At 42.3% G+C, this 25170-nt stretch overlaps 2 protein-coding genes across 11 annotated transcripts in view; one reads left to right on the top strand and one right to left on the bottom strand.

Annotated features, from left to right (window-relative positions):
* Nucleotides 1–121: 121 nt before the first annotated feature.
* On the top strand, nt 122–17133 carry PGM3 (phosphoglucomutase 3). 5 transcript variants are annotated; one of them, XM_053381364.1, is made up of 14 exons: nt 122–333; nt 1765–1970; nt 2922–3106; nt 3834–3901; nt 4122–4255; nt 5350–5545; nt 7218–7375; nt 7901–7984; nt 8604–8702; nt 9988–10104; nt 11077–11199; nt 12406–12579; nt 13415–13523; nt 15642–17133. In XM_053381364.1, exons 2-13 carry the CDS (start codon nt 1767–1769, stop codon nt 13502–13504), a joined length of 1632 nt encoding a protein of 543 aa, XP_053237339.1. In that variant the 5' UTR covers nt 122–333; nt 1765–1766; the 3' UTR covers nt 13505–13523; nt 15642–17133. The 5 variants fall into 5 exon arrangements, with proteins under 5 accessions (XP_053237339.1, XP_053237338.1, XP_053237337.1 ...); XM_053381363.1 differs by having other exon boundaries at nt 122–337; XM_053381362.1 differs by having other exon boundaries at nt 229–333; nt 3834–3889.
* DOP1A (DOP1 leucine zipper like protein A) overlaps nt 14071–25170 on the bottom strand; it is a 55983-nt gene continuing 44883 nt past the window's right edge. For all 6 annotated transcript variants that reach the window (XM_053381352.1, XM_053381350.1, XM_053381355.1 and 3 more), the window contains 10 exons: nt 23977–24056; nt 22389–22498; nt 20668–20817; nt 19577–19638; nt 18371–18523; nt 17531–17667; nt 17073–17128; nt 16407–16571; nt 15624–15753; nt 14071–14659 (listed from right to left, as the gene is read on the bottom strand). In XM_053381352.1, the coding sequence (XP_053237327.1) occupies nt 14354–14659; nt 15624–15753; nt 16407–16571; nt 17073–17128; nt 17531–17667; nt 18371–18523; nt 19577–19638; nt 20668–20817; nt 22389–22498; nt 23977–24056 (1349 nt within the window). In that variant the 3' untranslated portion in view covers nt 14071–14353. The remainder of the gene's footprint in view (nt 14660–15623; nt 15754–16406; nt 16572–17072; nt 17129–17530; nt 17668–18370; nt 18524–19576; nt 19639–20667; nt 20818–22388; nt 22499–23976; nt 24057–25170) is intronic.

Below are 25170 nucleotides of genomic sequence, written 5' to 3'. Positions count from 1 at the left end.
CAGTTGCGCGTCTGCCAAGGCGGATCCAGCCAAGCCCGGGAGAAGAGATTCTTGCCACGCTCAGCTGAGGAGGAAGGAAGCCCCGCTCGAATGCCACGAGTCCGAAGAGTTACGCGACGAGGCTGCGCGGGTGGAAGCGACTCCACCCCGCTCAGCGCTCTCTTCGCCCGGCCCAATGGGAGGCGGAGACGCCCGACGCCCCGCCCCTGCGGCTGCCGGCGAATGCGATAGGCGCAGCCGGCGAGCGAGGCTGTTTCGGAGCTTCCCGGAAGGGCGAGTTGGAAGCTTCCGAGGAACAGCCACGTCCGCTCGCAGAACTCCAGGGCGTTGCAGGTCGGTAAGTGGGGTGGCTTCGTTTGTTTAGGCTAGTTCAGGGCGGTAAAAAGAAAGGTGTGTCCCAAACTGGGTGAGTGGGCGTTAAAACGGTAGATGCCGTTTAGCCTAAGCAAGAGTTAAGTAATGCACTTTGGGGTAAGTATATCTATATGTGCTAGGTCTTCTGTGCTGGCAGTGACCGACCAGGAAGGAGTTGTCGGGCTTGCAAGTGTGAAGCCCCCCGCAGCGTGCAGAAAAGAGAATTCCATATTAGAGATCATTATAAAAGTCTTCAGTGTGACAGTACTTAGAATACTGTGTACCACATCTCAAAAAATAAATAAATGATACCATAGTGTTGGAAAGGGTTAAGGAAAGGGCTTTCAAAATTATCAAGGGGCAGGAACAACAACTCTCTGAGGAAAGATTGCAGTTTTTGAGGTTTCTTGTTTATTTGGCGGGGGGGGGGGTAGTGTAGGATTGAAGTTCAAAGCCACCCTCTGGTGTCACTGCTGCTTACCTGGACATAGGTGGGTGGGGCACAATGGAAGCAAGGTTGGTTTTGTCTGGATGTACCAGCTAGATGGTCATCATGACTACTAGAGTCATAGGCTTTTTAAAGCTAGCTTGTTTAATTCCTCCAGGTGGGCCAACTACCCTTTCTACACACACTTTTATTGCTTAAGGTAGTTGTATACTGCATTCCATGCAAATACATCCTTTGGTGGTTCATGATAAGAAATTTCAGTGCTCTAAAATACAATTAATTAAACCCACAGTTAAAGCAAAGGCAGCTCCAAAATCACCACAACTACAGCTAATCACTCTGAAATAATCAATGTTGGAATACGGATGATGTTGCATTTAGGAGTGTGAAAACAGAAAGTTAACTCTGTCTTGTAACCAATTTCTTCCAACCCCTGATACTTTGGACTGGTTAGATAATGGGATTGTTAATTTAGTGTGCTAGTCTGTGTGCAAGCCAGGAGTTAACCAGTGTCAAAACAACCTGATGCTGTTGTGTTATCACGTCCGTCATCCCTGATCATTAGCCATGTTGACTGGGACTGATGGGAGTTGGATTTCATCATCATCATCGCCATCCTAGTAATAATAATTTTATTATTTATACCTTGCCCATCTGGCTGGGTTTCTGCAGACACTCTGGGCGGTTTCCAGAAAAATATAAAAACATAATCAAATGTTCCTGATACAGGGCTGCTTTCATCTGGAAGACATCACATTGGCTACCATTGGTATAAGCAAGTAATTGTACTTCTGTGTACACACGCTCTCTCTCTGTTTTTAAACTTCCTCACCTCACATAACTTATTCTTGTGCAAGTTAAGTCCTATTATCTCCCCATCCTCCTGGTTTTGGTATTGCTGTCATAATATGGTCACCTGTAATGTTAATCATAGCTGTATCATTTTATTCTGCCTCTTACAGAGATGGATTTTGAAGCAGTTGCAAAGTACTCAAAGCTCCATGCCAAACCTCCAGGACTTTCCCTTCAGTATGGAACAGCTGGTTTCCGTACCAAGGCAGAGGACCTTGATCACACAATGTTTTGCATGGGCTTGCTGGCCGTATTGAGATCCAAGCAGAAAAAATCCACCATTGGTGTTATGGTTACAGCCTCTCACAACCCTGAAGTAAGTGAATGAGTATTTCAGATAGGAAAAAGGGAATCGAGCTACAGATTAAAGGGTGTGTGTGTGCCAAATGGGTGCTGCGACTTAACCATTATCAATACAGTGGAACCTCTACTTACAACCATAATCCATTCCAGAGGTCTGGTCATAAGTAGAAACATACATAAGTATAGGTGCACTTTTCCATAGAAAGTAATGGAAAAGTGAATTGATCCGTTCTAGATGATGGAAAAACATCCCCTAAAACAGCAATTTAACATGGATCTTACTGTCTAATGAGACCATAGATCCATAAAATGAAGGCAAAAATCAATGTACTGTACTATAAAATAAATAAGACAGTATTGTAGATGAAAAAAATTAACATTTTTTTTCTTACGTGCACTGAGGGTGGGTGGGCTTACCTGACTACAAGCTGGGGGTGGGGCAAGGGTCAGTAAAGAGCTGATTCACTTCGGCCAGGGTCACTTTTTTTTTCTTGCCAGGTTCTTCTCTGGACTTCCTCAGGTTAGTTGCTCAGCAGGGTTTGGGGTGCAGTGCACCCTGCTGTGCCTCTTGCAAGAGGCACCTCTTCCACAGCTTCATGGGTGGGATGGGGGCCCTCTCCCTGGCAGCAGAGGCCTCAGCTCTGGCTTCGGGGTGAGCTCTGGCAAACCAGAGGTCTCTCCCCGGTGGCAGAGGCCCCAGTGCTGCCCCGCAGCCAGCTGGGCAAGCTCCGGGCTGCTGGCAAGGCCTCTGTTCGTAGCTAGAGGAAAGTTCATAAGTCGAAGCACCTATAGAAGGTTGTAACTGGAATCATATATAAGTAGAGCCATATGTAAGTCGAGGTTCCACTGTATGCTTTTAGAACTGTAGAACTAAAAGGATCATTTAGGCTGATTTCTCTTTTCCTAAGTCAAGATTGCCTATGTTTAAAGAAGCTTTTACATTGATGTCTTGTCTTTTTCCAAGGAAGACAATGGTGTGAAGTTGATTGACCCATTGGGTGAAATGTTGTCACCTATCTGGGAAGAGCACGCCACACGCTTGGCCAATGCAGAAGAACATGAATTGCAGGGAGTGCTGACTGACATCTGCCAGAAGGAAGCTGTAGACCTTCAGCAGGAGGCCTTCGTTGTTATTGGCAGAGACACCAGGTAAACCTGATAGACATCTTGGGAGTGACTAGGTAATATACACATTCACTCTTCCTGTATATTTTTCAAAAATATAGGTATCAGGGAAAACTTTTTCAAGGCCAATATATTAATTAAACCACAATATAAAGCTAAGATATTAAAATATAACTGCACTAAAACAGCAGCTGTTAAATAACAGTTGGAAATAAAAATGTTTTCAGGGTTTGTTTAAAGGCCAACAAAGTAGAGGGAGCTAAGGGAGGGAATTCCACAAATGTAGAGCAATTGTAGAAAAGTCCCTGTCTTGTGCACCTCCAGTCTAATGATGCCTGTCAGTGTTTCCATGGATGTCCCCATACAACATTTTAAACATTTCTATCGGATAACACAGCCACTTTGCTGAAGCCAAGCAGATTTGGGCCGGTCATGGTTTGGAAAGGAGACCTGTGTAAGGAGTTCTGTGGTGGAAGGGAGGTGCAATATAAATGTCCTAAAGAAATATAATTAATAAATATAGCATAAGGCAAATATTTTTAAGTTGCTAGGAAAGTTCCGAGTACGTCCTATCACATCCCTGTCTCTTTGGCTGTTGTGATTTATTCCCTCTAGAGATGTAGATCTCACTTGTGTCCTGCACGTTGATATTGTTTGTCTGTATTCATGTGTCAAGAATGAATTGGGGTAAACTGGTGTGCTTGGATAGCATTTCAACAAAAGTAACCTTATTCCTGTGTCTTGCATCCAGACGTAGTAGTAAGAAGCTTTCACAATCAGTGATTGATGGCGTGTCTGCTCTTGGAGGTCAATACCAAGGTATGCCCTGTGCTCGTTTATCTGAGGATTGATGATGTTCCCCATAGATCCATAGTGGTTGATAGGAAACAAATCACTGATGATGTATTTCATTTAAAGCATTTTAAAAAAATCTCTCCTTTTTGCACCTTTACTTGAGCAAATGTAATAAGGTACTGTGAAATATGTCCCTGAAGCTTATTAGTGTCAATCCTTGACCAGTGTGTGTGCTTTAAACTAGATTATGGCTTGGTAACAACACCACAACTACACTACATGGTCTGCTGTCGAAACACTCATGGGAGTTATGGGACTGCAACCGTGGAAGGTTACTACCAGAAACTCTCCAAGGCTTTTGTGGAGCTTACAATGCAGGTGAAAGAGCTGTTTGTCAAGTCTTGGCTTGCATTCTTGAATATACTTAATGTAATAGTCCTTAGACCCCCCCTCTGTCCATATGAACTTCCTATGAAGAATGGCAACAGAGGCTCTTCTATTGAGTGTCAACTCTATGCTGCTACGTTGCTGTGGACAAAGAGCAGGGCCTTTATAGTGTTGGCTTAAGTTCTTTAAATGCTTGTCCTAGAACAGTTTGCTGTTGCTGGACCTTTCTTTCTTTTAGGATAATATTTTGATTTAAGCAAGCTTTTAATGCCATAGAAGTTAAAGGTGATCAACTGTGATTTTGTATATAAATTATTCAAAATGGTATTGGCTTTATGAGGAAAATTGGGATGTAAACCCTATGGAAAACATTGGGACTTTTTTTAACAGTAACCATGGTTAAGGCTGAGCTTTTAGCATTTCATTCATGTAGACAACTGAACAGGTTTATAACTTTAAAGCATATGATAGTTCGCTTTAGCAGAAAGAAATGAGCAGTAGCAACAAAAGTTTTAAGAAAAAAAGAGGCAGCCTAAAACTAGCAGTAGGAAAATAGATACTACATATTGCTGCCATCATTGTAATGGGGCAGAGTAAAATGTGTTTTGCTCCTGATAAAGATGAAACATGGAAATCATTGGAGGCTGGTCCATTAGAACAAATGGGGGGGGCACTGCTGCACCACCTTCTGTGTACCCTCAGCCTCTGCCTACAGTCAATCCAGCAGATGGTACTACCTGTGAGTTTCCTCCTCCTTAATCTCACTGTTGCCTGTGTAGAACAGAGCAGGGAGGAGGATAGGGACAAAACAAATTAGCTGACTCTATTTGCTACCTGCTGCTGGATCACCCTCCCTTCAGCCCTACCAGTCCCAATGGGCTCTAGTAGCCACTGGTTGAAATAGAGAGGAAGTTGTTCCAGAATCTACACATTCAAACACCAATTTGAGTCCTGTTTTTCTTTTCATTTGTGTTTACTTTGTTTTGGCTGTCTGCTCCAGAACACAGTCAGTGTTGCATATGAGCAGGTGGTAGGAGTTCAGAGACAACTGTTAAAGGACCCTTTCTTTGCTTTCTTGCCTGCAGGCTACCAGCCAAAGGGATGGCCATATTTGCCTGAAGGTAGATTGTGCAAATGGCATAGGTGCTCTCAAACTCAAAGAAATGGAACGCTATCTTCCAAGCTGCTTCGTAATACACTTCAGCAATGATGGGACTAAAGGAGAACTCAATCACCAATGTGGTGCTGATTTTGTAAAAGTTCATCAGAAGCCTCCTGTGGGTATGTAATGACAAATGTCTATTTCCTAATAACACTCTTGTGGTTTTTTTTGTTCTCAATATTAACTTGGGATGCGGGTGGCGCTGTGGGTTGAATCTCAGACTTGCTGATCAGAAGGTCGGCGGTTCAAATCCCCGTGACGGGGGGAGCTCCCGTTGCTCGGTCCCTGCTCCTGCCAACCTAGCAGTTTGAAAGCACGTCATAGTGCAAGTAGATAAATAGGTACCGCTACGGCGTGAAAGTAAATGGCGTTTCTGTGCGCTGCTCTGGTTCACCAGAAGTGGCTTAGTCATGCTGGCCACATGACCCGGAAGCTGTACGCTGGCTCCCTTGGCCAATAAAGCAAGATGAGCGCCGCAACCCCAGAGTCAGCCACGACTGGACCTAATGGTCAGGGGTCCCTTTACCTTTACTTTTACAATATTAACTTAAAACAGAGAACCCTAAAGTTCTATGATGATATCACCTCATCAAAATATCATTCTTTTCTACTAATACATTCAATCTTAAATCAGCTCTTGGCTAATCCCCGGACTAATTGCCTCTGGAAGTTTGGAGAGGTAGGAGGGTTTCTCATTCATTTATTTTTTGCCTTCCACACACTTGTCTTGGATCGTTATATGATATACATTTAAAAGAGTTTAAACCATCCAGAAAATTTAGATATTTTACAACAGTACGGAGTAGACACCCATGCCAGAGATTGATTAATGAAGCTGGGAAAGCTTGTCAGCTTTATTGACATAATCAAACTGCTTCCCTGTTTTCTCAGGCAGACACCCATCCAAAACTCAGCTTGTCTCACTTTTGGTGATGGAGATGTTAATATATGCTTAGTTGGATACCAAGGCATATGAGTTCTTTAATTATAATTTAATTATACACTTTCTAATTTTGTCTATGTAGCTAAGACTAGATGGGACTATTTTGCAGGTACAGCTTCTGCATTTGTAATGTATAATGTAATGTATATTTTGAAGTTTCACTTTCTCATGCTGAGCCCGTCTCCATCTATTTTTTATATAGTTCTGAAATGAAAACTAGTGCAGGGTGATATGAGACAATAAAATTGTCTTTAGATTCCCCCACCCCAAATAGCCTGACTCTATATGAGGCAACTCCTCTTGTTTCTATCAGGATCTTTTTGCCTTTGCAAGTTAAGAGCTATGTAACACTCTGTGATATCCAGCTAAGTCATTGTCAGAATAACTGACACACGTCCATCGATTTTATTGGGTCTACTGTCAGTATGACTAACATTGGATAGCGCCCAGTAATGACAAGTTTGTGCTGCTAATTTCCTGTTTCCTTTCATTCTCTCCAATCCTTTCACTATTCGTGTTCTTCCCTTCCTGTTTTATTTCTAGCTATCCTCTGTTTCCTCTCGTCACCCTTGGGGGTGGGGAGCCTTAATGTCATATCATTAGCACTTTGGCTCTTTTATAAATAAAAGATTTTAAAGAACAAGTGGGAAACTAGATTGGCACATAGTACTGTGAGGAAATCCTAACAAAATGGGTAGTTCATTTCTATCTGATTCTGCTATCCTATTTAATCTGCAGGTTGCTCTGAAACATATTAAGAACACTGAATGCCTTGACTTTATAAGTGCCAGTATTCCTGAGGCCGAACAATTATTTTTTCTATTTACTTTGTTTGCTCTGCTTGTTAGGACTGGAAATGAAGCCTGGTGAGAGATGCTGCTCATTCGATGGTGATGCTGACCGAATTGTTTACTACTATAATGACCCTGCTGGCCATTTTCATCTTCTTGATGGAGATAAAATAGCAACTCTAATCAGCACTTTTCTTAAGGAACTTCTGGTCAAGGTAATGGAATTCTTTCACTTGCTGCATGGTTAAATTGAGGAAATTAACAGTTGAAAATGTCATTAGCTGGAACTTTTAATAGTGTATGATAGTTTCTATAATGCAAATAATTCACTGAGCAGTTCTCATCTTTGGCTCACCTCCCCTTTTTTAGGAACAGTTTTTAAATGAAATTAGATCAGGAAGAAATGAAAGTAATTGCAACTATTTAATATAGTGGTTTTTAAAGGCAATTGTCTTTAAGTAGAAGGGATTTTTGGAATACTTGCCATCATCAGTTTTGGGCTGGGATATCAAGTGTGCTCTTGACTTTCACCAATAGCATGCTTGCCCTGTTTTTAAGTGTGTGAGTTCTGAAAGTTTATGAAAAACACTTCCTATCCCAATGTGAAATGTTAACACGTCTTTGCCAAATGGAATTTATGAACATCCAAGGCGGAGATTTTTAAATAATAATAATTATTGTTTCGTACGGTGTTTTCATGAAGATCTGATTATGCAAATAGCATGCTTCTCTTCCTTCAGGCTGGGCAGACCTTATCATTTGCAGTCATACAAACAGCCTATGCCAATGGGAGCTCTACACGTTATTTGGAAGAAACCATGAAGGTACTAATTCAACGCTTGCATGCCCTGCCATCTAACATATGTGCTTAAAAATAATGTAAAATCCATCCAGGCCTAATCCACGGGAAAAAACAACAGCACAAGTGAATCTTTTAGTAACCAAGACTTGTGTGCAATTGCCCTTACCTAAAGGAGGAGATGTTATAGAGTTCCACCTTTTTCTCCAAAACAGTAATTAAAATAATAATTTATTCTGGCCCTCATATTAAGAGCCTTGGAATCCATGGAGATTAGTTGTGTGAAATAGCTGGCCCTCTGCATAGCCAGTGGTGCCATCGGGGTTGGAGCATAGGGCAGAGGTCCAGGGCCCCTCTGCAGAATGAACAGGAAGGCCCCTAAATGCAGCAGAGCTGGCTTACCCTATTTTGAAATAAATGACATAGTACTCATTACCAATTATGAAGCCATTAGACCAGTAAGTCTGAAGTTTAAAATTACCTGGTTACTGTTGTGAATAACATTTTTCAAAGTAGCATTCCCACCAATTTTTTGGTCAGGCAGTGGGTTTTAGTTTTGATACAAGCAGGAAAAGCTTAGTTTTAAGGTGCAGCCCTACAGCTCCATCTCACCACAGATGGTTCGCTTGGTCTTTCCCTCCTAGGTGCCTGTCCACTGTACAAAAACAGGGGTGAAACACTTGCATCACAAGGCCCAGGAATTTGACATTGGAGTTTATTTTGAAGCAAATGGTCATGGCACGGTAAGCGTTTTGCACTTGTAAACTCTCTCTCTGCTCCTTTTTGTTTGTTTGTGTGTTTGTAATAAACTTAATCCTCAACCTCAAGAAGAGTAAATAAAATTCATTGTGTCCCCTATCTAAACTGATAACTTTTCCATCTGCTCCTCGCCACACTGCTATAATATTCTCTGATCCTTTCTCCTCTTGTCTCATGTCTTAGATCCCATCCCAGTTATTCTGGGATATAGAACCCAGAATGACTTTCAGCCCTTAATTTGTTTACTAATTCCAAAAGTCAGTCAGAGGCTGGAGTAAGTGAAAGAGCTTGGCTTTTGCTGCACTGAGCATGGGGATAAGAGAGTTTGTAGTCTTAGGATGGGTCACCTTTTTCTGTCAGGAGCCACGTGCTGATTGTACGTGGGGCTATTCATTGTTCTCTCTTTTTGCAACCTCTTGCTTTAAAAGGATTAGCCTTATCATCCACAAATTTGTCAATGGATGCTAGCTATAATATCTATATTCTTCCTCTACTTTCGGAGGCATTATGCTACTGAATGCCAGTTGCTGGGAGACACAAGTGAGGAGAGTGCTGTTGGGTTCAGGTCCTAGTTGCAGGCTTACAATAGACACCTGGTTGGCCTCTGGGAGAACAGGATGCTGGGCCAGATGGGGTTTGACCTGATCTAGCAGATCCCTTCATATGTTCATATATCCCCTTGGCCATCCCTTCTCTGCCTGTTTGTCTCTCTTTTCCTCCCAGCCTAGCAGGCTACTACTGGGGGAGAGCCAGATCACTTTTGTCCGAGGTCTGAACTGATCACTTGCAGACTTCTGTTGAAATTAGCTTGAGGGCTGCATAAAACTAGGCAGAGGCAAGTAACTAATAGCCAGGTTGTTGCTTACAATGGGTGGCATTCAAAATTCCTAGAAAAATACTGTCTTGGTTCCAGAACCTGAGCACCACATTCTAGGGAGACATTATAGGATGTTGGGAGGGAACTTTTGCCCTTTTCATGAGCTTCCCAGAAATAGATTTGGCCGACTACTATTGGAAATGGAAGCTGGACTGCATGGAGATTTGCAGACCTTACTTTTAGGGATAGGAGCCTTTATTTCTCATAGGCTTTGAATAAAATCTAGTGTACTCCCTTGTGTCCCAATCATATGCTCATCATTTTGGGGGAGTACCAGTCTTTCTTTCAAAGCATCAGTGATACACCACTATCACCATGTGGTAATTGGGAGATGGTGGTGACAGTGGCCATGCTGCATTCCCTCAGACTGTTGAATATGTTCCTTCTTCCAGGTACTGTTTAGTAAAGCTGCAGAACAGAAAATAAGATACCAGGCGAAGGAGGAAAAAAACAACCAAAAAAGAGAAGCTGCAAAGATGCTTGAAAATACTATTGACTTGATAAATCAGGTAGGAATGTTGACAAAGAGCTAAAGTTTGTCTTTAAATTTCTTAATACTAAGAGTTTCAAAGATGTTACATGATGACACCTCTGTGTTGAAAAAGAGAGCAAATTACCATTGGGAAATTAATATTCTGGGATACATCTGCATCATGTAATTGGTAGGACCATTATTTCCTGATGGGAAAATGTCACCACAGGGTGAGATGTCTCCCTGGACCCTCCAGTCTACGTGTTTGTGCTGGTGGGGTTGTCAACTGGGGATGGAAGAAGCAGTTGACAAGGCATGCAGGTGGACTCAAGGTGGTCTGCTTTGATTGTTGCCTGTTATAATTTAGAGCAGAAGTGCTCACATAGTCAGGTACCTCCTCTTTGAATTCTTGCTCCATCCCTAGTGACAGATTGAATCTGATAATAATGGGTTAGTTCTCTGACCTGTAAAATGACTGTGGGGGATGGAGACTTATAGTTTCCAAGAGCCGGCTAATGCGTTTGTATTTCTAAATCCCTTTGCTTTACACTGTGAGATTGGGGTGTGTGTGCTCCCTTACCCTGCTTTGAACATTGAGATATTCTGGGGCAGAAGGTAGCTTAGTGGAGAGTACTGGGACAAGTTAAGGGCTTTAGGCATTGCCTTTTGTCTAATTACTGGCGCCAACACAAACACCCTTCAGGTAAACTTCTGGCCTCTTCTTAAGCAGCTTCTTCACCTACTATTGGCTTGTCTTCGTTTTTGTTTTATTATGTATTTTGTGTTCTCATTTTGTACTTTTATGTTGTGAACCACCCTGTGATCTTCAGATGAAGAGCAGTATACAAATTTAATGAATAATATTTTTTTAAAGGATGTAGGCCATGTGGCAGTTTTTAGGCTCATTGAGCGTGAGAATCCAGATTATTAACTGGAATCAAGACTGCTTCTGCCATACTGGTTTTTCTCTCCTTTTCTTTCCTATTTTATTTTTCGCTGTCCGTACTAGACGATTGGTGATGCTGTCTCAGACATGCTGGTGATTGAAGCCATCTTGGTGTTGAAGAATCTCACAGTACAACAGTGGGACACCATGTACACAGATCTTCCTAACCGGCAACTCAAAGTGAAGGTTAGTGGGAAGTCAGTGGTGGACAGAAATGCTACTGGTTGCAGCAGTGGTTCATTTCAGTGACCTACAAACTTGCTTGCTTTCCCAACTGCCTGCAAACACAAATTACTGTGTTGGGTGGGAGACAAGGAGGGTCTTTTTCATACCCGTGGGTCTTCCTTGTTTGTTGGGCAATCATTGAGATGCTGTAGCATGCTGTCAGCTCTCTGTTGCCAGGAGATGGGCAGGATCCATGCTGGCCTGAGGAAGCCCAGATCCAGTGCTTTCTGGCAGCCTCAGGCTTTCAGTCCTCCCTGGCTGGCTTATTAGCATTTGATGCCATGGCATGGCATGTGAGCTTAGGCAAGAGATGACACTATCGATAACCACCTTTTTGAAAATGGGTGTTGGCTACTTTACTGCACAGAATATCCCTCGGTGGAAGTTTTATTTCTTGGGCAATTGACTCAGGGTAACCTTTTTAAAAAAAACAAAATACCCCAACTACTGTGCACTGTAACAATAACAATAACCCATTGACTTTCTGGTCCTGGGTCGGCTTTGGACAACACACTGCAGGTTCATGGGCATTTCTGACAATGTAGTCATTTTATATGTTGCAGTAGGAATTGGCTTTTGGAAGCCTTCCTGTAAGCATGCATGTCTGGAAATAGTTGCATCGGGTGACCAAAGGCTAAATTAACTAGTGTTTTTGCAATGAACCAAAACTTGCACAATGTGTCATGAACCTTGAAATTGGGGGTGTAATGTTGGTCCTGTCTCTACACACCCTTTCTTAGTTATGTATTCACATAGAATTGAGTTTCATCAGAGCACAGACCAGAGCTATAAAACATTCCTGGTGCCTGGGATATTCCAATGTGTGCATGTTAGTGCAACTCTCACAAGAGGTCAAGATCTGGAAGAGTGAGATAGAAACCTTGGCATAACCCAGCAGTTTCAGTGATTGACAAACACAAAATGTGATTTAGGTCTAGTTATGTATAAGTGGGAAGAGACAGTCATTGACAGCCAAAAATTGAGAAATGTAGGTGGAGAATTGTGCAGGAGTGACAATATCTTATGGGCCTTGCAGAGCACTCAATACAAATCTGTATCAAAATTAGGTCTGTGTTCTCTCTCTCCTCTTACTGTTGCAAAATCTGTAGGTAAAATTAGAGCTTTTAACAAGTCAGATTGTATCACTTCCTTTACTTGGACTTGTAGGTTGCTGACAGACGTGTAATTGACACTACGGATGCTGAAAGGCGAGCAGTTACACCCCCAGGGCTGCAGGAGAGAATTGATGAGCTCACCCAGAGGTTTAAATTGGCTCGAGCTTTCGTTCGCCCATCTGGAACAGAAGACATCGTCAGAGTCTATGCTGAAGCAGACACACAGGTCAGAACCAAAGTGATTCATATCCTTAATGCAGTGTGGTAGAGAAGAATTTTGAGTCCAGATAGTAGGTTCCCACCCACCACCATGCAAACTTTGTTTGCGAACACTAATTATTACACTTATATACAGCCAAAGGTTAAGCAGTTAGCAGCTTGTGCACAATCTGACTTCAAGAGCATCTTCCCCTTTTGCACCTCCCAATTATCAACTTAGTATCCTCCCTAGGCTTTTTGTTTAGGGGAGACATGGATATTCTTCTTCTTGTACACCCTCTTAGAGTTTCCGACATGGGGGGATAAAATAGTATGTAGAATGGGTCTTTTGTGTGTTCCTCTGTTCCACATTCCGTCCTCTGCTTAAAAACAGTTGGAAGAAGCAAGAGGGAAGAGAGACAGAAAAGGACAGAAAGCTTTTGTCTCCTATGGTCTTTGAAGATGGGGGGGGGGGACTCAAAGGAGGACCATAGTAGTTTGCTTGGAAGAAATCTCTGCTTGGACTTCCTCTACCTCTCCTTTTTCTTACTTTTGAAGTTTCTGTGGCCGAAATTAAATACGATGTTGAATGCATTTAATCTGCAGTTAACTTGCACATTCTTTAAAAAAGTGAGTCCCTCTTTGGTGTAATTGTTGCTTTCTAGCAGCTGGAAGAAATAGGTTAATCTTAGCTGCACTCAGTGTCGTAGATAGGTACCTTAAAATTATAGGATCACTATAGCAGCCTTGGTTTCTGGGTACAGCTGTCTAAAGCATCCACACTATGAAGATATGACTGAGTGTTCACTTGGATTGCAATCTTTTCATGCTGCTCTTCATGCTGCAATTATTCTTCTTTCCAGGAAAATGCAGATAAACTTGCACATGAAGTTAGCCTGGCTGTCTACCATATAGCTGGAGGAGTTGGAGAACAGCCCAAGGCTGTAGTATAATGAAGTACCATTCTTCAAGGTAAGTCATAAACCATACCTTCCTGCTTTTGCTTTACTAAATGAAATGCAAAATTAATTTATAATTAAAAGCAGTTCCTTTAGAAGTGAGTTAACTCCTCATTGTCATTTCTGGCAACTTTATTAGGTCACTGTAGTTCTTAAGTAATTTTTAAATCAAAGGTACTAATTTGAATTTTGACAACTATATTGTTGGACAAGCAAAGCTTTTCATTTTTCCATAGTTAGGCAGCATTCATCTGCCCCTTGCAAGAAAGCATGTGCGAATAAGTGTCCTCTTTGTTGCTGCTAGTAGTAGCGAGGGAAGGATTTTTTTAAAATTTAACATGCAAAAACTTTGTAACTCTATATAGAAGGGTCACTTAATTGAAAATGTAGACTAGGAAGTTGCCATGGCAGAAACAATGTTAATTGAGAGGAGTGAATGTTGGGAGCAGTGCAGAGTGACAGAACTGCTCTGATAGCTAGCACTTTTCCATGCTTTCGATTGGAAAAGTGGCTCCCTGTAAGATGCTGCATAGATATCTAGACAGAAAATAAGACACAGCTAGAAAAAATGTGCAACTTGTATTGGTAATTTTCTTAAAGACATACCTCAAGATGACAAAACAAATGTACATTTAATAGTAGGCACCATAATCGATATGAGCCAGCGATATTTCAACTTGATTCAGGCCACATCCAGAACTTATTTACAGGTATTTAAATTAAATACACCCTGAAGTATACATTACATACAAAGTATGAAAAAGGAAACTATACACACTGGAAGGATGGAGTGGTTTCATTTGAAGTTACATTACTTATGATAAACATTTTACCATGTACACTTCATGTTTTTATGACACCTTCCAGAAAGTCCTTCTCAACCATTTCTTCAATTTTTTGTCTTGCTTTGCTGGAGAATGTCTTTTGAGTTTCCATTTTTATGTCCTTGGTAGGGAAAGAATTTGGGTAAAGCATGGGGCTCCCTGAATGACCAATGCTTCTGCTGGTGATTTTGCTGTTAAATACTTGGCTCAGGACGTTGAAGAAAGGCAGAAGCTGTTCAATGCTGCGAACAGCACAGATGGTCAGGAGCAAGCTGCCAGGTTCCCAGTTTAGTGTTTTCCCTGAGCTGTCCTCCTCTGGGTTTTTCTGGTAATATGTGGGGGAGAGGGGGGAAGAGAGGAGAGGAGAATTTCAAGACAAAGCAGTGTTGCAGGAGACTTCAAAAATTAGCACACTTACACTGGTCACTACTAGGCCTGGGTGATGTATCAATATATCACCCAGAGTGCAATGTCATGGGAGAAGCAGTCACTGCACCCCATGGACAGGCAGTTTCTTTAAACTTCTCTGCTGAGGGTGTGTAGCTGCCCACACCCCTCAGCAGAGAAGTTTAAAGAACTGCTGCCTTTGTACAGGGGGGCAGCAAGCTACCTCTTTCTTCTGGGAGGAAGAGACAGCCCTCTGCCCCATGCCAAGGCAGCAGCTGCTTCACCCTGTGCCTCATGGGGCCAGGGCTCTGTGTACCAGGCACAGGAGGAGGTGGCAGCTTTGTCCACCTGGCCGAGGCAGAAGCTGTGCATGGTGACGCTAATCCTCTCTGCGTGGCTGGCAGCTGTCTTCTTCCTCCCTGCCTCTGTTCTGACATCATATACCACCAGCTAAGCTTTGCAATATGGTGGCATATTACGATGTTGCAAAGCAGGTATATCCCAGCCCTAGTCTACTAGGCCTGGGTGATGTATCACATCGCCCAGGACCAGAGCCGATGCAGCTTGTTCGTCCCTCGGCCACTGGTACAGGCAGGCAGCTTTTTTGAACTGCTCCACTGAGGAACACGACTGCCCGAGTCCTCAACATGGTGGATACAAGTGCATTGTCCATGACTTTGTTTTGATCAAGAGGCTGAAGATGCTGTGTGCACAGCTGACAAAGGTTGGCTTGAAGGCTGAACCCCACCCTGATAGGTGCTGTTGCCAGTTTAACCTAGCTAAAGCCATATATGGTTTTAAGCTCCTGTTGGATCAGAGCTTAAATGTGTGATTGATGCATTGATATAAAATACGCATTAGTTCTGTAGTAGTAATAATTTATGAAAAGAGAAATGAAATACCTTTGCTCTCTTTCGCAGCAGTTTTGCTAATCGTACTACGTATGGTTTGAATTCCCTTTGGTGTGTGCCTTGTCTTCGCACCTCCAACCCTGAATCATCAGAAGCTTCTGGAATAAAGGCCCAGCGATACCTGTTAAAGAAAAAGAGGACAAAGTTATCACATTCAGCGAGTTATCTTTGGCAAGAACACACCAGCCCTCCCTAGTTGAGTCAATTTATATCCAGGCATGTCTTTATGTAGCCAAAATCTGCTAAGAAAAACCAAGATCCATGGGAGTAAAATTAGATGCATAAAAAGCAATCTGTTTCACAGAAGCCACTTCTAAGAAGAAATATTTTGAAAGCATTGTTTGCTCTGTTCTGTTCTGCCCACCCCTTTCTGATTTCCTTTTGTATATATTTGCCAAATGGTAATAAAACACACCCCTGCCATACATATTGGGACACAGTCTTGGGCATCCTGACAGAAGCATTCTGTGAAACATGATAGCACATGGGCTGATGTTGGTTACTGGGCAGAGGAAGTAGGCCCCTAACCAAGTTGCTTCTCCTGAATTTCTGCCGACACTATATGGAGGGCATTTCTCTGATGGGGAGCTGTGCCACCTAAGACACATTTTCACTGCCATAACACAAGGTGAGGTGGCAGAAGGCCGTAAAAGCACCTGCCCTCGACAGTCCATAAAGAAATACTTGCCGTTCATCACCCTAAATATGAAGGTTTTCTCACAATGAAGTGTTTCTACGGCACACTTGGATTTGAATGAGATAAAGTGTACTTACATCTGAAACTGAGGAAGATTTTCAGAGGGCAATGCCAAGGCTAAATCCAGAAATTTACACGCTGACAAATAAAGATTTAACCATCTCTGACTGTTGTAGGATGTCGAGAATCCATTGCCTCCAGTGTATGTAGTTTCCAGACCAGCAACAGATGGTCCTGAAGTTCTACAATTCAAATGAATTTACTACAGGTTCTTAATCAGTTATGTCCACACTTCACAAATCAATGCTCTTCTCTTAGCGTATACTTTAAATGAACTGGAAGAATTTTCTATGAGGATAACTTTTATATTACCCTTCTGAAAACACCATGTAAACAATTTTAACAAGATAGCTGCAGCTAGTGGTTCTAAATTACACTTTGTTCTTATAATTTAGCGTAAATAGTACTGATAAAGAAGCAAGACCAAAGTCTGATTTACTTTTACAATATAGGGTCCTGTCTGACTAATTTGATCTTTGTGAACTAATCGCCGTATTAGATAAACATGAACTGGAATGGGAAAAAAATGTGTACTGCTGCTTATTGGCACCGATTATGTTCCTGTTTTCATAGCAAGACTGGGGGGAAAGCCTTCCAAATGAGTAATAAAAAATAACTGGACTATCAGACAGTATATTTCAACTATTATGCAAATAAGATGAGAGAAGAGAAAATGACGTTACCTTGAGATATCTTCATCAGCTGTGAGTTCCTGTTCCATCAATAAAAATACTTGGACCTGAAGTTTGTTTTATTTTTTAAAAAACAAAACACACCAAATTTTAAAAACAGTATTAACAAATGGACATTCCAATCATATCCCCCTTACACATCGACAGTGATGTGGTGGTGGTAGTATGCATGTGAACATACACCTGATCTTTTCTACTCAATTATTGTCCTCTGTCCAGGTTAATGATCAAGTGGGAAAGATCCATGCAGGTTGCTCAAAACATAGCATGTAGGCTTGCACCCCAGCAATGATATACTCCCATCATCACTAATGGCTGGAAATTGTATCCTAGCAACATCTGAAGGGCACTGTGTTGGCTAACCTTGGGCTATAGAGATACTGAATTATTGGCTTTTTTTTTTAATATAGAAAAAGCTTCCCCATGTTCCAAAGTCAGTTGCAACTCACCAATTCTGTGATCATGGTAGGCCAAAGCGAGGTAAGATGCTGTGGAGACATTCTCAAGAGCAGAACTCGGAAAAAGAGGAACACTTGGGAGTGAAGAGTGGGCACTTGCGGCAGGCGGAGACTTTCTACCAGCCTTTCTGAAACAGAAAAATCAACACAGATTTGGTAGCTCAAAAATCTGCAGCCCAGTTAATGAAAAAACAACAATTGATTACTATTATGAGCTTTAGTTGATTTGCCTGATTGTATTTAGGAAAGCTACGCTAAACTCATGCACACGCAAACCTCCCCTCAATGTAGAATATTGGAGGTGCTGGGGGGAGGAGGGGGAGATGTACCAGTTTTCAAGTAAACAGTTCACTGTTTCTAAGAGACCATGATAACAGCCAATGGTATGATCCAGAGTTTAGCAGGATTTTAACAATGCTTTGTTCTGTTGGCCCCAAATTATGTGCCAATACACAGAGCAGAAGATTAACTACGATGTAAATTGGGATGGGGAGCCCTTGGCCCTCCACATATTAATAAACTCCAACTCCCATGTGGCCCAGCTAGCATGACAAGTTAGCATGCTTCCATCTTGAGAGACAATGGGAGTGTGCCTCCAGAGGTAAAGACAAACCATCGCATTAGCAGCACTGAAGTGACCTCCCCAGGGCGCAAGCTAATGGTAAGGAATGATGGGAGTTGTAGTCCAACATCTGGAGGACTGCAAGTTCCCCATCCGTGATTAAAGTGGAAACTGTGGGAGGTCATGTCATCCATAAAGCACTAATAGTTAAGCAGAGGACACTTGTATTAACTTTACCCTCCAATGGAAATGATAAAATTCTTATTCACCTTGTATATCTGGAAGATATTTCTGGTATTGGTCCACTTCACTGCTAAAAATGGCAAAGGCCAGCCTCTTCAGAAGCATAGCACGCTGTTCCAGTTCTACATCCCGATTGGCAAACAGATTGAGCGAACTGCTCTGAGCCACAGCCACACGTGCTAAAGGAGGAATCATGCAGCAGAGAAGGTGCTTTTAGTGAAGACAAATGTTCTTCGCTCAGAGACAGGAGTAGTTCAAAACAGGCACAGGACTCCTGGTTAGAAAAGGCTGATTTAAAGTATGTTATTAAAATCACTAGCTGAGTGCCGTAAGTCAGTGCCCAGATTGTATTCTGCACTTTAAACATATATGCCAGGTACCATATACACTACATGGATCCTATTTATGAGTTAATTGCAGTGTTTGTGTGCATTTCTCATAAGGCGGCCCATCTAGTCCAGCATCCTCCTTCTCACAGTGGCCAATGAGATGCCCAAGGCAGGACATGAGAGCCACAACACTCTCCCACTGTTCCCTATATTCATGAGAGCAAGGGAACTATTCATAGGATAGACCTGGCACCATTCACACTTCAGCAGTCACTTCAATCAGTAAGTCTTGGTGTTCAATACTCTAGAATTTTCTCTGAATATACTTTTTAAAAAGTGATTTTACATTCTTTCTTTAAAAAAGGGATGCAACGCATTCTGAGTTAAGACATACTCTTGTGGGCTACTTGGCCGGTGGATCTTGCATACAAACAACAAAGTAGCCCTAGGTCAAGGCAGAGAAAGCAAGGAAAAATTCAAGATATTAATGTAACGAACATAAAATTCACAAAACCAGAAACAATATAAATTTACCAAAATTACTTCCAATGCCAAAGTCAATGAAAAAGTATCTATCATGCCTATGCTGTCTTCGCCAAAAAAACAAGCTTTCTTGGCTTAGATGAGTTGTGATTTGGACCATTATGCCAGGCATCCCCAACCTTCGGCCCTCCAGATGTTTTGGACTACAATTCCCATCATCCCCGACCATTGGTCCTGTTAGCTAGGGATCATGGGAGTTGTAGGCCAAAACATCTGGAGGGCCGCAGGTTGGGGGTGCCTGCATTATGCAAACATCAGAAGAATCAACCTTTACAACATGATAGCTAATATTATTAGAATGGATTCCAAACATGCAAGTGTCTGTGGATCTTGTACACAGAGTTAAAAGCCAGAACTCACTCATCAGATCTCTGAACGTGGTTTTGTCATGTGTCATCAAATTATCCATGATTGCTCTCCAACTAAAAAAGAATTTAAAATGATATTGTCATTGCAAATAAAAGCATGGAATTTTATTCTGGTTTAAATAAAAAGGGAAAGTGTCAGTTTGACGCCCCTTTCACAATTCTGCTCTGTACGTCAGAATAAGATCCTGCAGTATATGAATGGTACAGATCCGTAAGAACCAAGCAGCTGCCTCTGTTGACAAAGGGAGTCTTGGGGTTAGGGGTTGGGGAGAGTATAAAGAAAAGAGACAAGAACTTGAGAAGAATGCTGCAGGATCAGGCAAAATGAAATCTAGTGCAACATCCTGTTTTCACAGTGGCCAACCAGATGCCTAGGAAGTCCACAAGAAGGAACTGAGTGCAACAGCACTCTCCCCAGCAACTGAACTGGTATTCTGAAGCATAGTGTCTCCAACAATGGTTGCAGAATATAGTCATTGGTAGCCGTTATCAAGCTTGAACCAAGGCTATTTGAGAAGCTCTTTCTGGAATCAGCAACCACACTATCCAAGCTATGGGTAGATGTGCATGGAATCGAGTAGAGGCAGTGGATGTGCAGAACTAACAAATTGTGGGAACTTGGAGAAACAAGCTCTGTAAGAACTGGAGAGAAAATAGCAGAGGAACAAAGTTCAGCTGCACCTTACGCAGAAGACATCAGGTTTCACCACTAGGATTTGCAGGTGGGGTTGGTGAAAGAGCTGCATGAAACCCTGTTGTGATGTTGCTATATAGTGTAGATCTTACAGCCAACAGAAAATTATACAAGCAAATGAGAGTATCTAGTCATCTGGAAAGTGCAGACTGCTAGAATTTTGTCAGTATGCTGTCTTAAGGCTGGGGAGCTGATGTGGTGCCTTCTAGACATTGCTGGCCTCAACTCCCATCATCCCTGAACATCAGCCATGCTGGCTGGGGCTGATAGGAGTTGGAGTCCCAAAACATCTGGAAGGCCCCATGTTGACAAGAGCTGTCTTGGGGAAACAATTCTATTCCCTCTGCCCCCCGGTACTAAAATCAAACAGGAGCAACAAAAAGCCTTACTGATTAACACAGGAAGCATCCATTTGAAAGAAACTGGAATCCATAAAGAGGTCAAAAGCTTCCTTTTTCCACGCTCTCCTCGTGTACTGATAGCCACTCAGGCTGCTCAAAAGCTGAACACACGCTCGGTAGCTGGGCGCGTTATGGGCACTGGAACAAGGAAATAAATCCAATTCAAAAAGATTTCAAGTAAGAAAAACCCTGCACAAAAACAGTCAGAACGCGTCACCTTTAAATCAATTTGAAATTATTCTTGCTTGGATCCTAACACCAGATCCTGGCCTACAGCTGCCCACTGAATGCCCCATCCCCTTCAAATGCTGCTCCTGGATGTTAGTAAACCCTCCAGAGCAGACTTTAGCACCGTGCAAGGGGGTGCACCTAAAAGGAAAATTCATTAATAGAAAATCACCACCCTCCTCTGTGCACGTGCAGAATCACAAGCATGATGGTGCTATTGATGTGGCTAGTCAACAACTCCCATCATCGATGTTGGCTGCTGGCCTTGTTGGTTGGGACTGATGGGAACTGGAAGTTGAACGACATCTGAAGGGCTACACTTTCTCTGCTTCTGCACTGGGTGAAGCATTTAGAGCTTAATTTGTCAGAAACATGCCTTATTCATTCAAGCAGCTCTGTGTCATCTGTAGCCTAAGAGGTGCTTTTTCTTCAACAACTAGCCTGAAGCAAAGAAGCAAAAACCAAGGCATCTTACACCAGAAAGTTATGCCACATAAAGAGCAAACCTAGTAATGCAAATCTAAGTGGCTGAAGTGAGTTACACCTCTGGCGGAGAGGTCAGCAGAGTCTGTCAGCCACACAGATAAAATTCCTGCCATTGGTAATGCACAGCACAGAATGTTTACACTGTGAGAGGCTCAGTGTTTTTTTGTTTGGTGAAGCTTTTGACAGCAACTGACTTGAGTTACTATAATATAAAGGGCTATTCCTGAACATTATCTGCAAAATGCAGAGTTACTGTGCAAAATCAGAATTTAGGCTGTGAAATGCAAAATGTCTCACATCTCACAATGTCTCACAAATGCCAACAAGCAGGAAAGGTTGGAGACTACAGATTGCTACTTTTGCTGCCGAACTCTTTCAATAGTCAACATGAGTTCAAACAAGTGCACTCAGAAGAGCAGTTGGGAAGTGGCAAAAAAAGACTACTAGGGGAGCATTGCCAGATAGGACCATAATCTACTATGAAGGGAGATGGGGCAGATGAATGGGATAGCAGGAAATATCTGGAGTGGGGGAGCACCAGCCTTGGAGTCGTTCCTGCAGAATAGGGCCATATGTCACTGCAAGTATTAGTGCTTCTTACATATAACTGCTCATTTCAAGACTGCACAGAAGGACCACATTCACACAACAGAATCTCATCTTAATAGTCAGAGATATAGATGAGCCTTTGGCCACATAAACAGCCTTTCACAAGAGCCAGCAAACAAACCAGAATGTATCTAGTTAACTAACATGAATTATAGTTCCCTGTTTTGTTCTTGCCTGGAAACTATGGCAGGCAGACAGCTTTCGAACACTTCAGGATATTAAGCTATTAAACTGGCTAAGTATCTTGGCTTGTTCTGAAGCAGTTAATCACTATTTCCTTGTTTGGGAAACTCGTCCAGAGAGTACTTTATGGAAACTGTAATGGTAAGTTCAATGAAAGTGTACATCATAATTAAAATAAGTTGTACATGTAATTGTAGAGGTACCTGTGATTGCGAAGATAAGGCACAACATAGTGCATTATATTTACAAGAAGTGGAATAACTCGCTCTTTTTCATCACTGTAGAAAACCATATCCAAAAGATGAGCCAAGACCTACAAGAGAAGAGAAATATTGAAAATGTCAATTTTCTGCCCTTACAAACAATCTTTAAGGACTTCTGCTTAATATATATAAATACTGTACTATATATCCTTTCAATGGATGACTGCCCAGTTTCCAGCTATATTCATTATTTTCAAAACGTCACAAAGAAAACATTATTTAACAAGTTCTCTTTGAAATATCACCTTATCAAAACTAAATCCAGAAATTCCTTAAGTATAGCACCAAAAATATAGATGATTTTTCTTCATTCTCTCAAAAGCAGATAAGAATTGTATACTGACAAATGTGGTGCATTAGCAGAGAAATCCTGTCCAAGACTGAGCACATGAACATGACTGTTTTAATATCAAATCAACTTCTGAGTGTAATGTGTGCTTTTTTGTGGGGGGTGGGGAGCCAACAGCTATATTATCTTTCAGCACAATTTTGTTCCTGCTAAAAGGGGAAAAATATACCCCAAAACACATGCATGGACAATTCCCTTCTCTACTATTTCCAGAGACATGGGCGTGGATGAAGATTTGCAAGGCAATCCTAACATGTCTTCTCAAAAGTAAGTTCTATTGAACTCAATGGTGCTTACTCCCAGGTAAGTGGGGTTAGGATTGCAATCTTAAGTCATGCTTATAGTAGGCCCATTAATACCAACGGGGCTTAAATTAGCCACAACAAAATTCAGTCCCACTGATTTGAATGGTAGCTTTGTGCTAGCAAAAGCCCTTCTGTTAGCCTAAGGCGGCACGCCACTTTCACTAATCCCTCCTACCAACTGCAGCCACCTATGCTATATCCCATACTGCTCCAAAAGAACCCCGAAACCTAAGGAGAAGCTTTTGGGAAGCACCAGAGCCTGCCCTGGACAGTTAATTGAAAATCAGGTTCCTTGCTTTTCACTAGTGCAGGTGTGAGGAACCTCAGGTCCAGGGGCCAGGTGTGGCCCACCAGGTTTCTCGCTGCTCAAAAATATGTGCTTTCTTGCACATCTGCTACCAAAATTCCAAGGGACGCGGGTGGCGCTGTGGTCTAAACCACTGAGCCTAGGACTTGCCAATCAGAAGGTTGGTGGTTCGAATCCCCGTGACGGGGTGAGCTCCCGTTACTCGGTCCCTGCTCCTGCCAACCTAGCAGTTTAAAAGCACGTCAAAGTGCAAGTAGATAAATAGGTATCGCTCTGGTGGGAAGGTAAATGGCATCTCCGTGCACTGCTCTGGTTCACCAGAAGTGGCTTAAGTCATGCTGGCCACATGACCTGGAAGCTGTACACCGGCTCCCTCAGCCAATAAAGTGAGATGAGCACCGCAACCCCAGAGTCGGCCACGACTGGACCTAATGGTCAGGGGTCCTTTTTACCAAAATTCCAGAAGTGCAAGTGTGGTGAAATAATGCTCTGTTCTTTTCTGTGTTAACTCTTATATTTATATACAAACAAATATCTTAAAGTCTGCTAAAAAGAGGGGAAACTTACTTCTGACAGCAGCGTTAAGGCATGGACACTATAAACGGATGGAGTTATGCTTGAGGTTTCCAAAGCTGGAGACAACATATCTGAACATTATATTTTTTGAGGGGGTGGGGAACAAAAAATGAAGACATGAATCCATGTGTCAATATCTGTCAAGCAGTTTTAAAAGAAGCCACAGGTCTTTAAATATGCAGTACATCAAACAAGTTAGCCTGGGATGCATGCTGCGAGATAAAATCCCACCAGTTTCCCTTTTCCCACCTGAAATTTGACTAAATATATCTGCATTCAACTATTGATATTTTAAATCCAGCAAAATCCTGTGATATTAAGCTGAGCTAAAATCTCAACAAGTTGTCTTAATTATTTTGCATAGAATGGATGCTTGTGGGTTTATTAAAATAAAGAATCATTATAAAACCAAAGAGAAATACTGTTTACATAGGCTGTGTTCATATGCAACACAGACAGAGCAATCCAAACTCTGTCAGGCTGGGGTGGGTTTGGAATGAGCAGAGGTGTTCCTCTACCCAACTCTCCTAGACCAACAGCTGACTGCCAAACATGCAAGTGAGATCCCAAGACGGTATCAATTGGGGGAATTTATCCTGCTCTCACCCTACCTTCTAATGTGGCCACAAGCAGCAGGGTTGCAGATGCGGCAGTGGCCCCAACCGGAGGGCGGAATGGGAGATAAGGTATAATCCTAAACCATAAACAAGGGGCAAGGAACCTTAGCTCAGCAGGTGAAGATCCTTATCTGCACATGCCCTGCAGACCACATTGGACAGGTAGGTGGTTCAGTCACCTGTCAGTCAGCTGGCATCATAAATCTTTAAAATGCACCCCCCAAAAATGGTTTCAATAAAAACTGCCTGGAAATGCCATTCAAAGGGATTTTTTAAAGGTCTGTGTGACCATTAGCCTGGTTGCTGGATTGGACAAACAGATATAGGACACGGTTTCTTAACTAGCTAGGGATACACAGGTAGAGAGGTTTGCAGCCCTCAGCTAGAGGTAAAATGAATTTTAATAGCAGGAGCCTTGCTCTACTGCAGCAGTGGGGCATGGACAAGACAGATGCCTCATTAGGCCCATCAGGCTGTTTTGGAGAAGCCAGGCTCACCTGTCCCTCAGATGATGGACAGGTGGCTGTGGCTTGCACAAAACAGCCCTGTTATGGTGGTTATGTTAGAA

The sequence above is a fragment of the Podarcis raffonei genome, chromosome 3, assembly GCF_027172205.1.
Source record: "Podarcis raffonei isolate rPodRaf1 chromosome 3, rPodRaf1.pri, whole genome shotgun sequence".
Taxonomy (NCBI): Eukaryota; Metazoa; Chordata; class Lepidosauria; order Squamata; family Lacertidae; genus Podarcis; species Podarcis raffonei.
The sequence above is the reverse complement of the archived record's forward strand: the minus strand, read 5'-3'. Positions and strand labels throughout refer to the sequence as shown.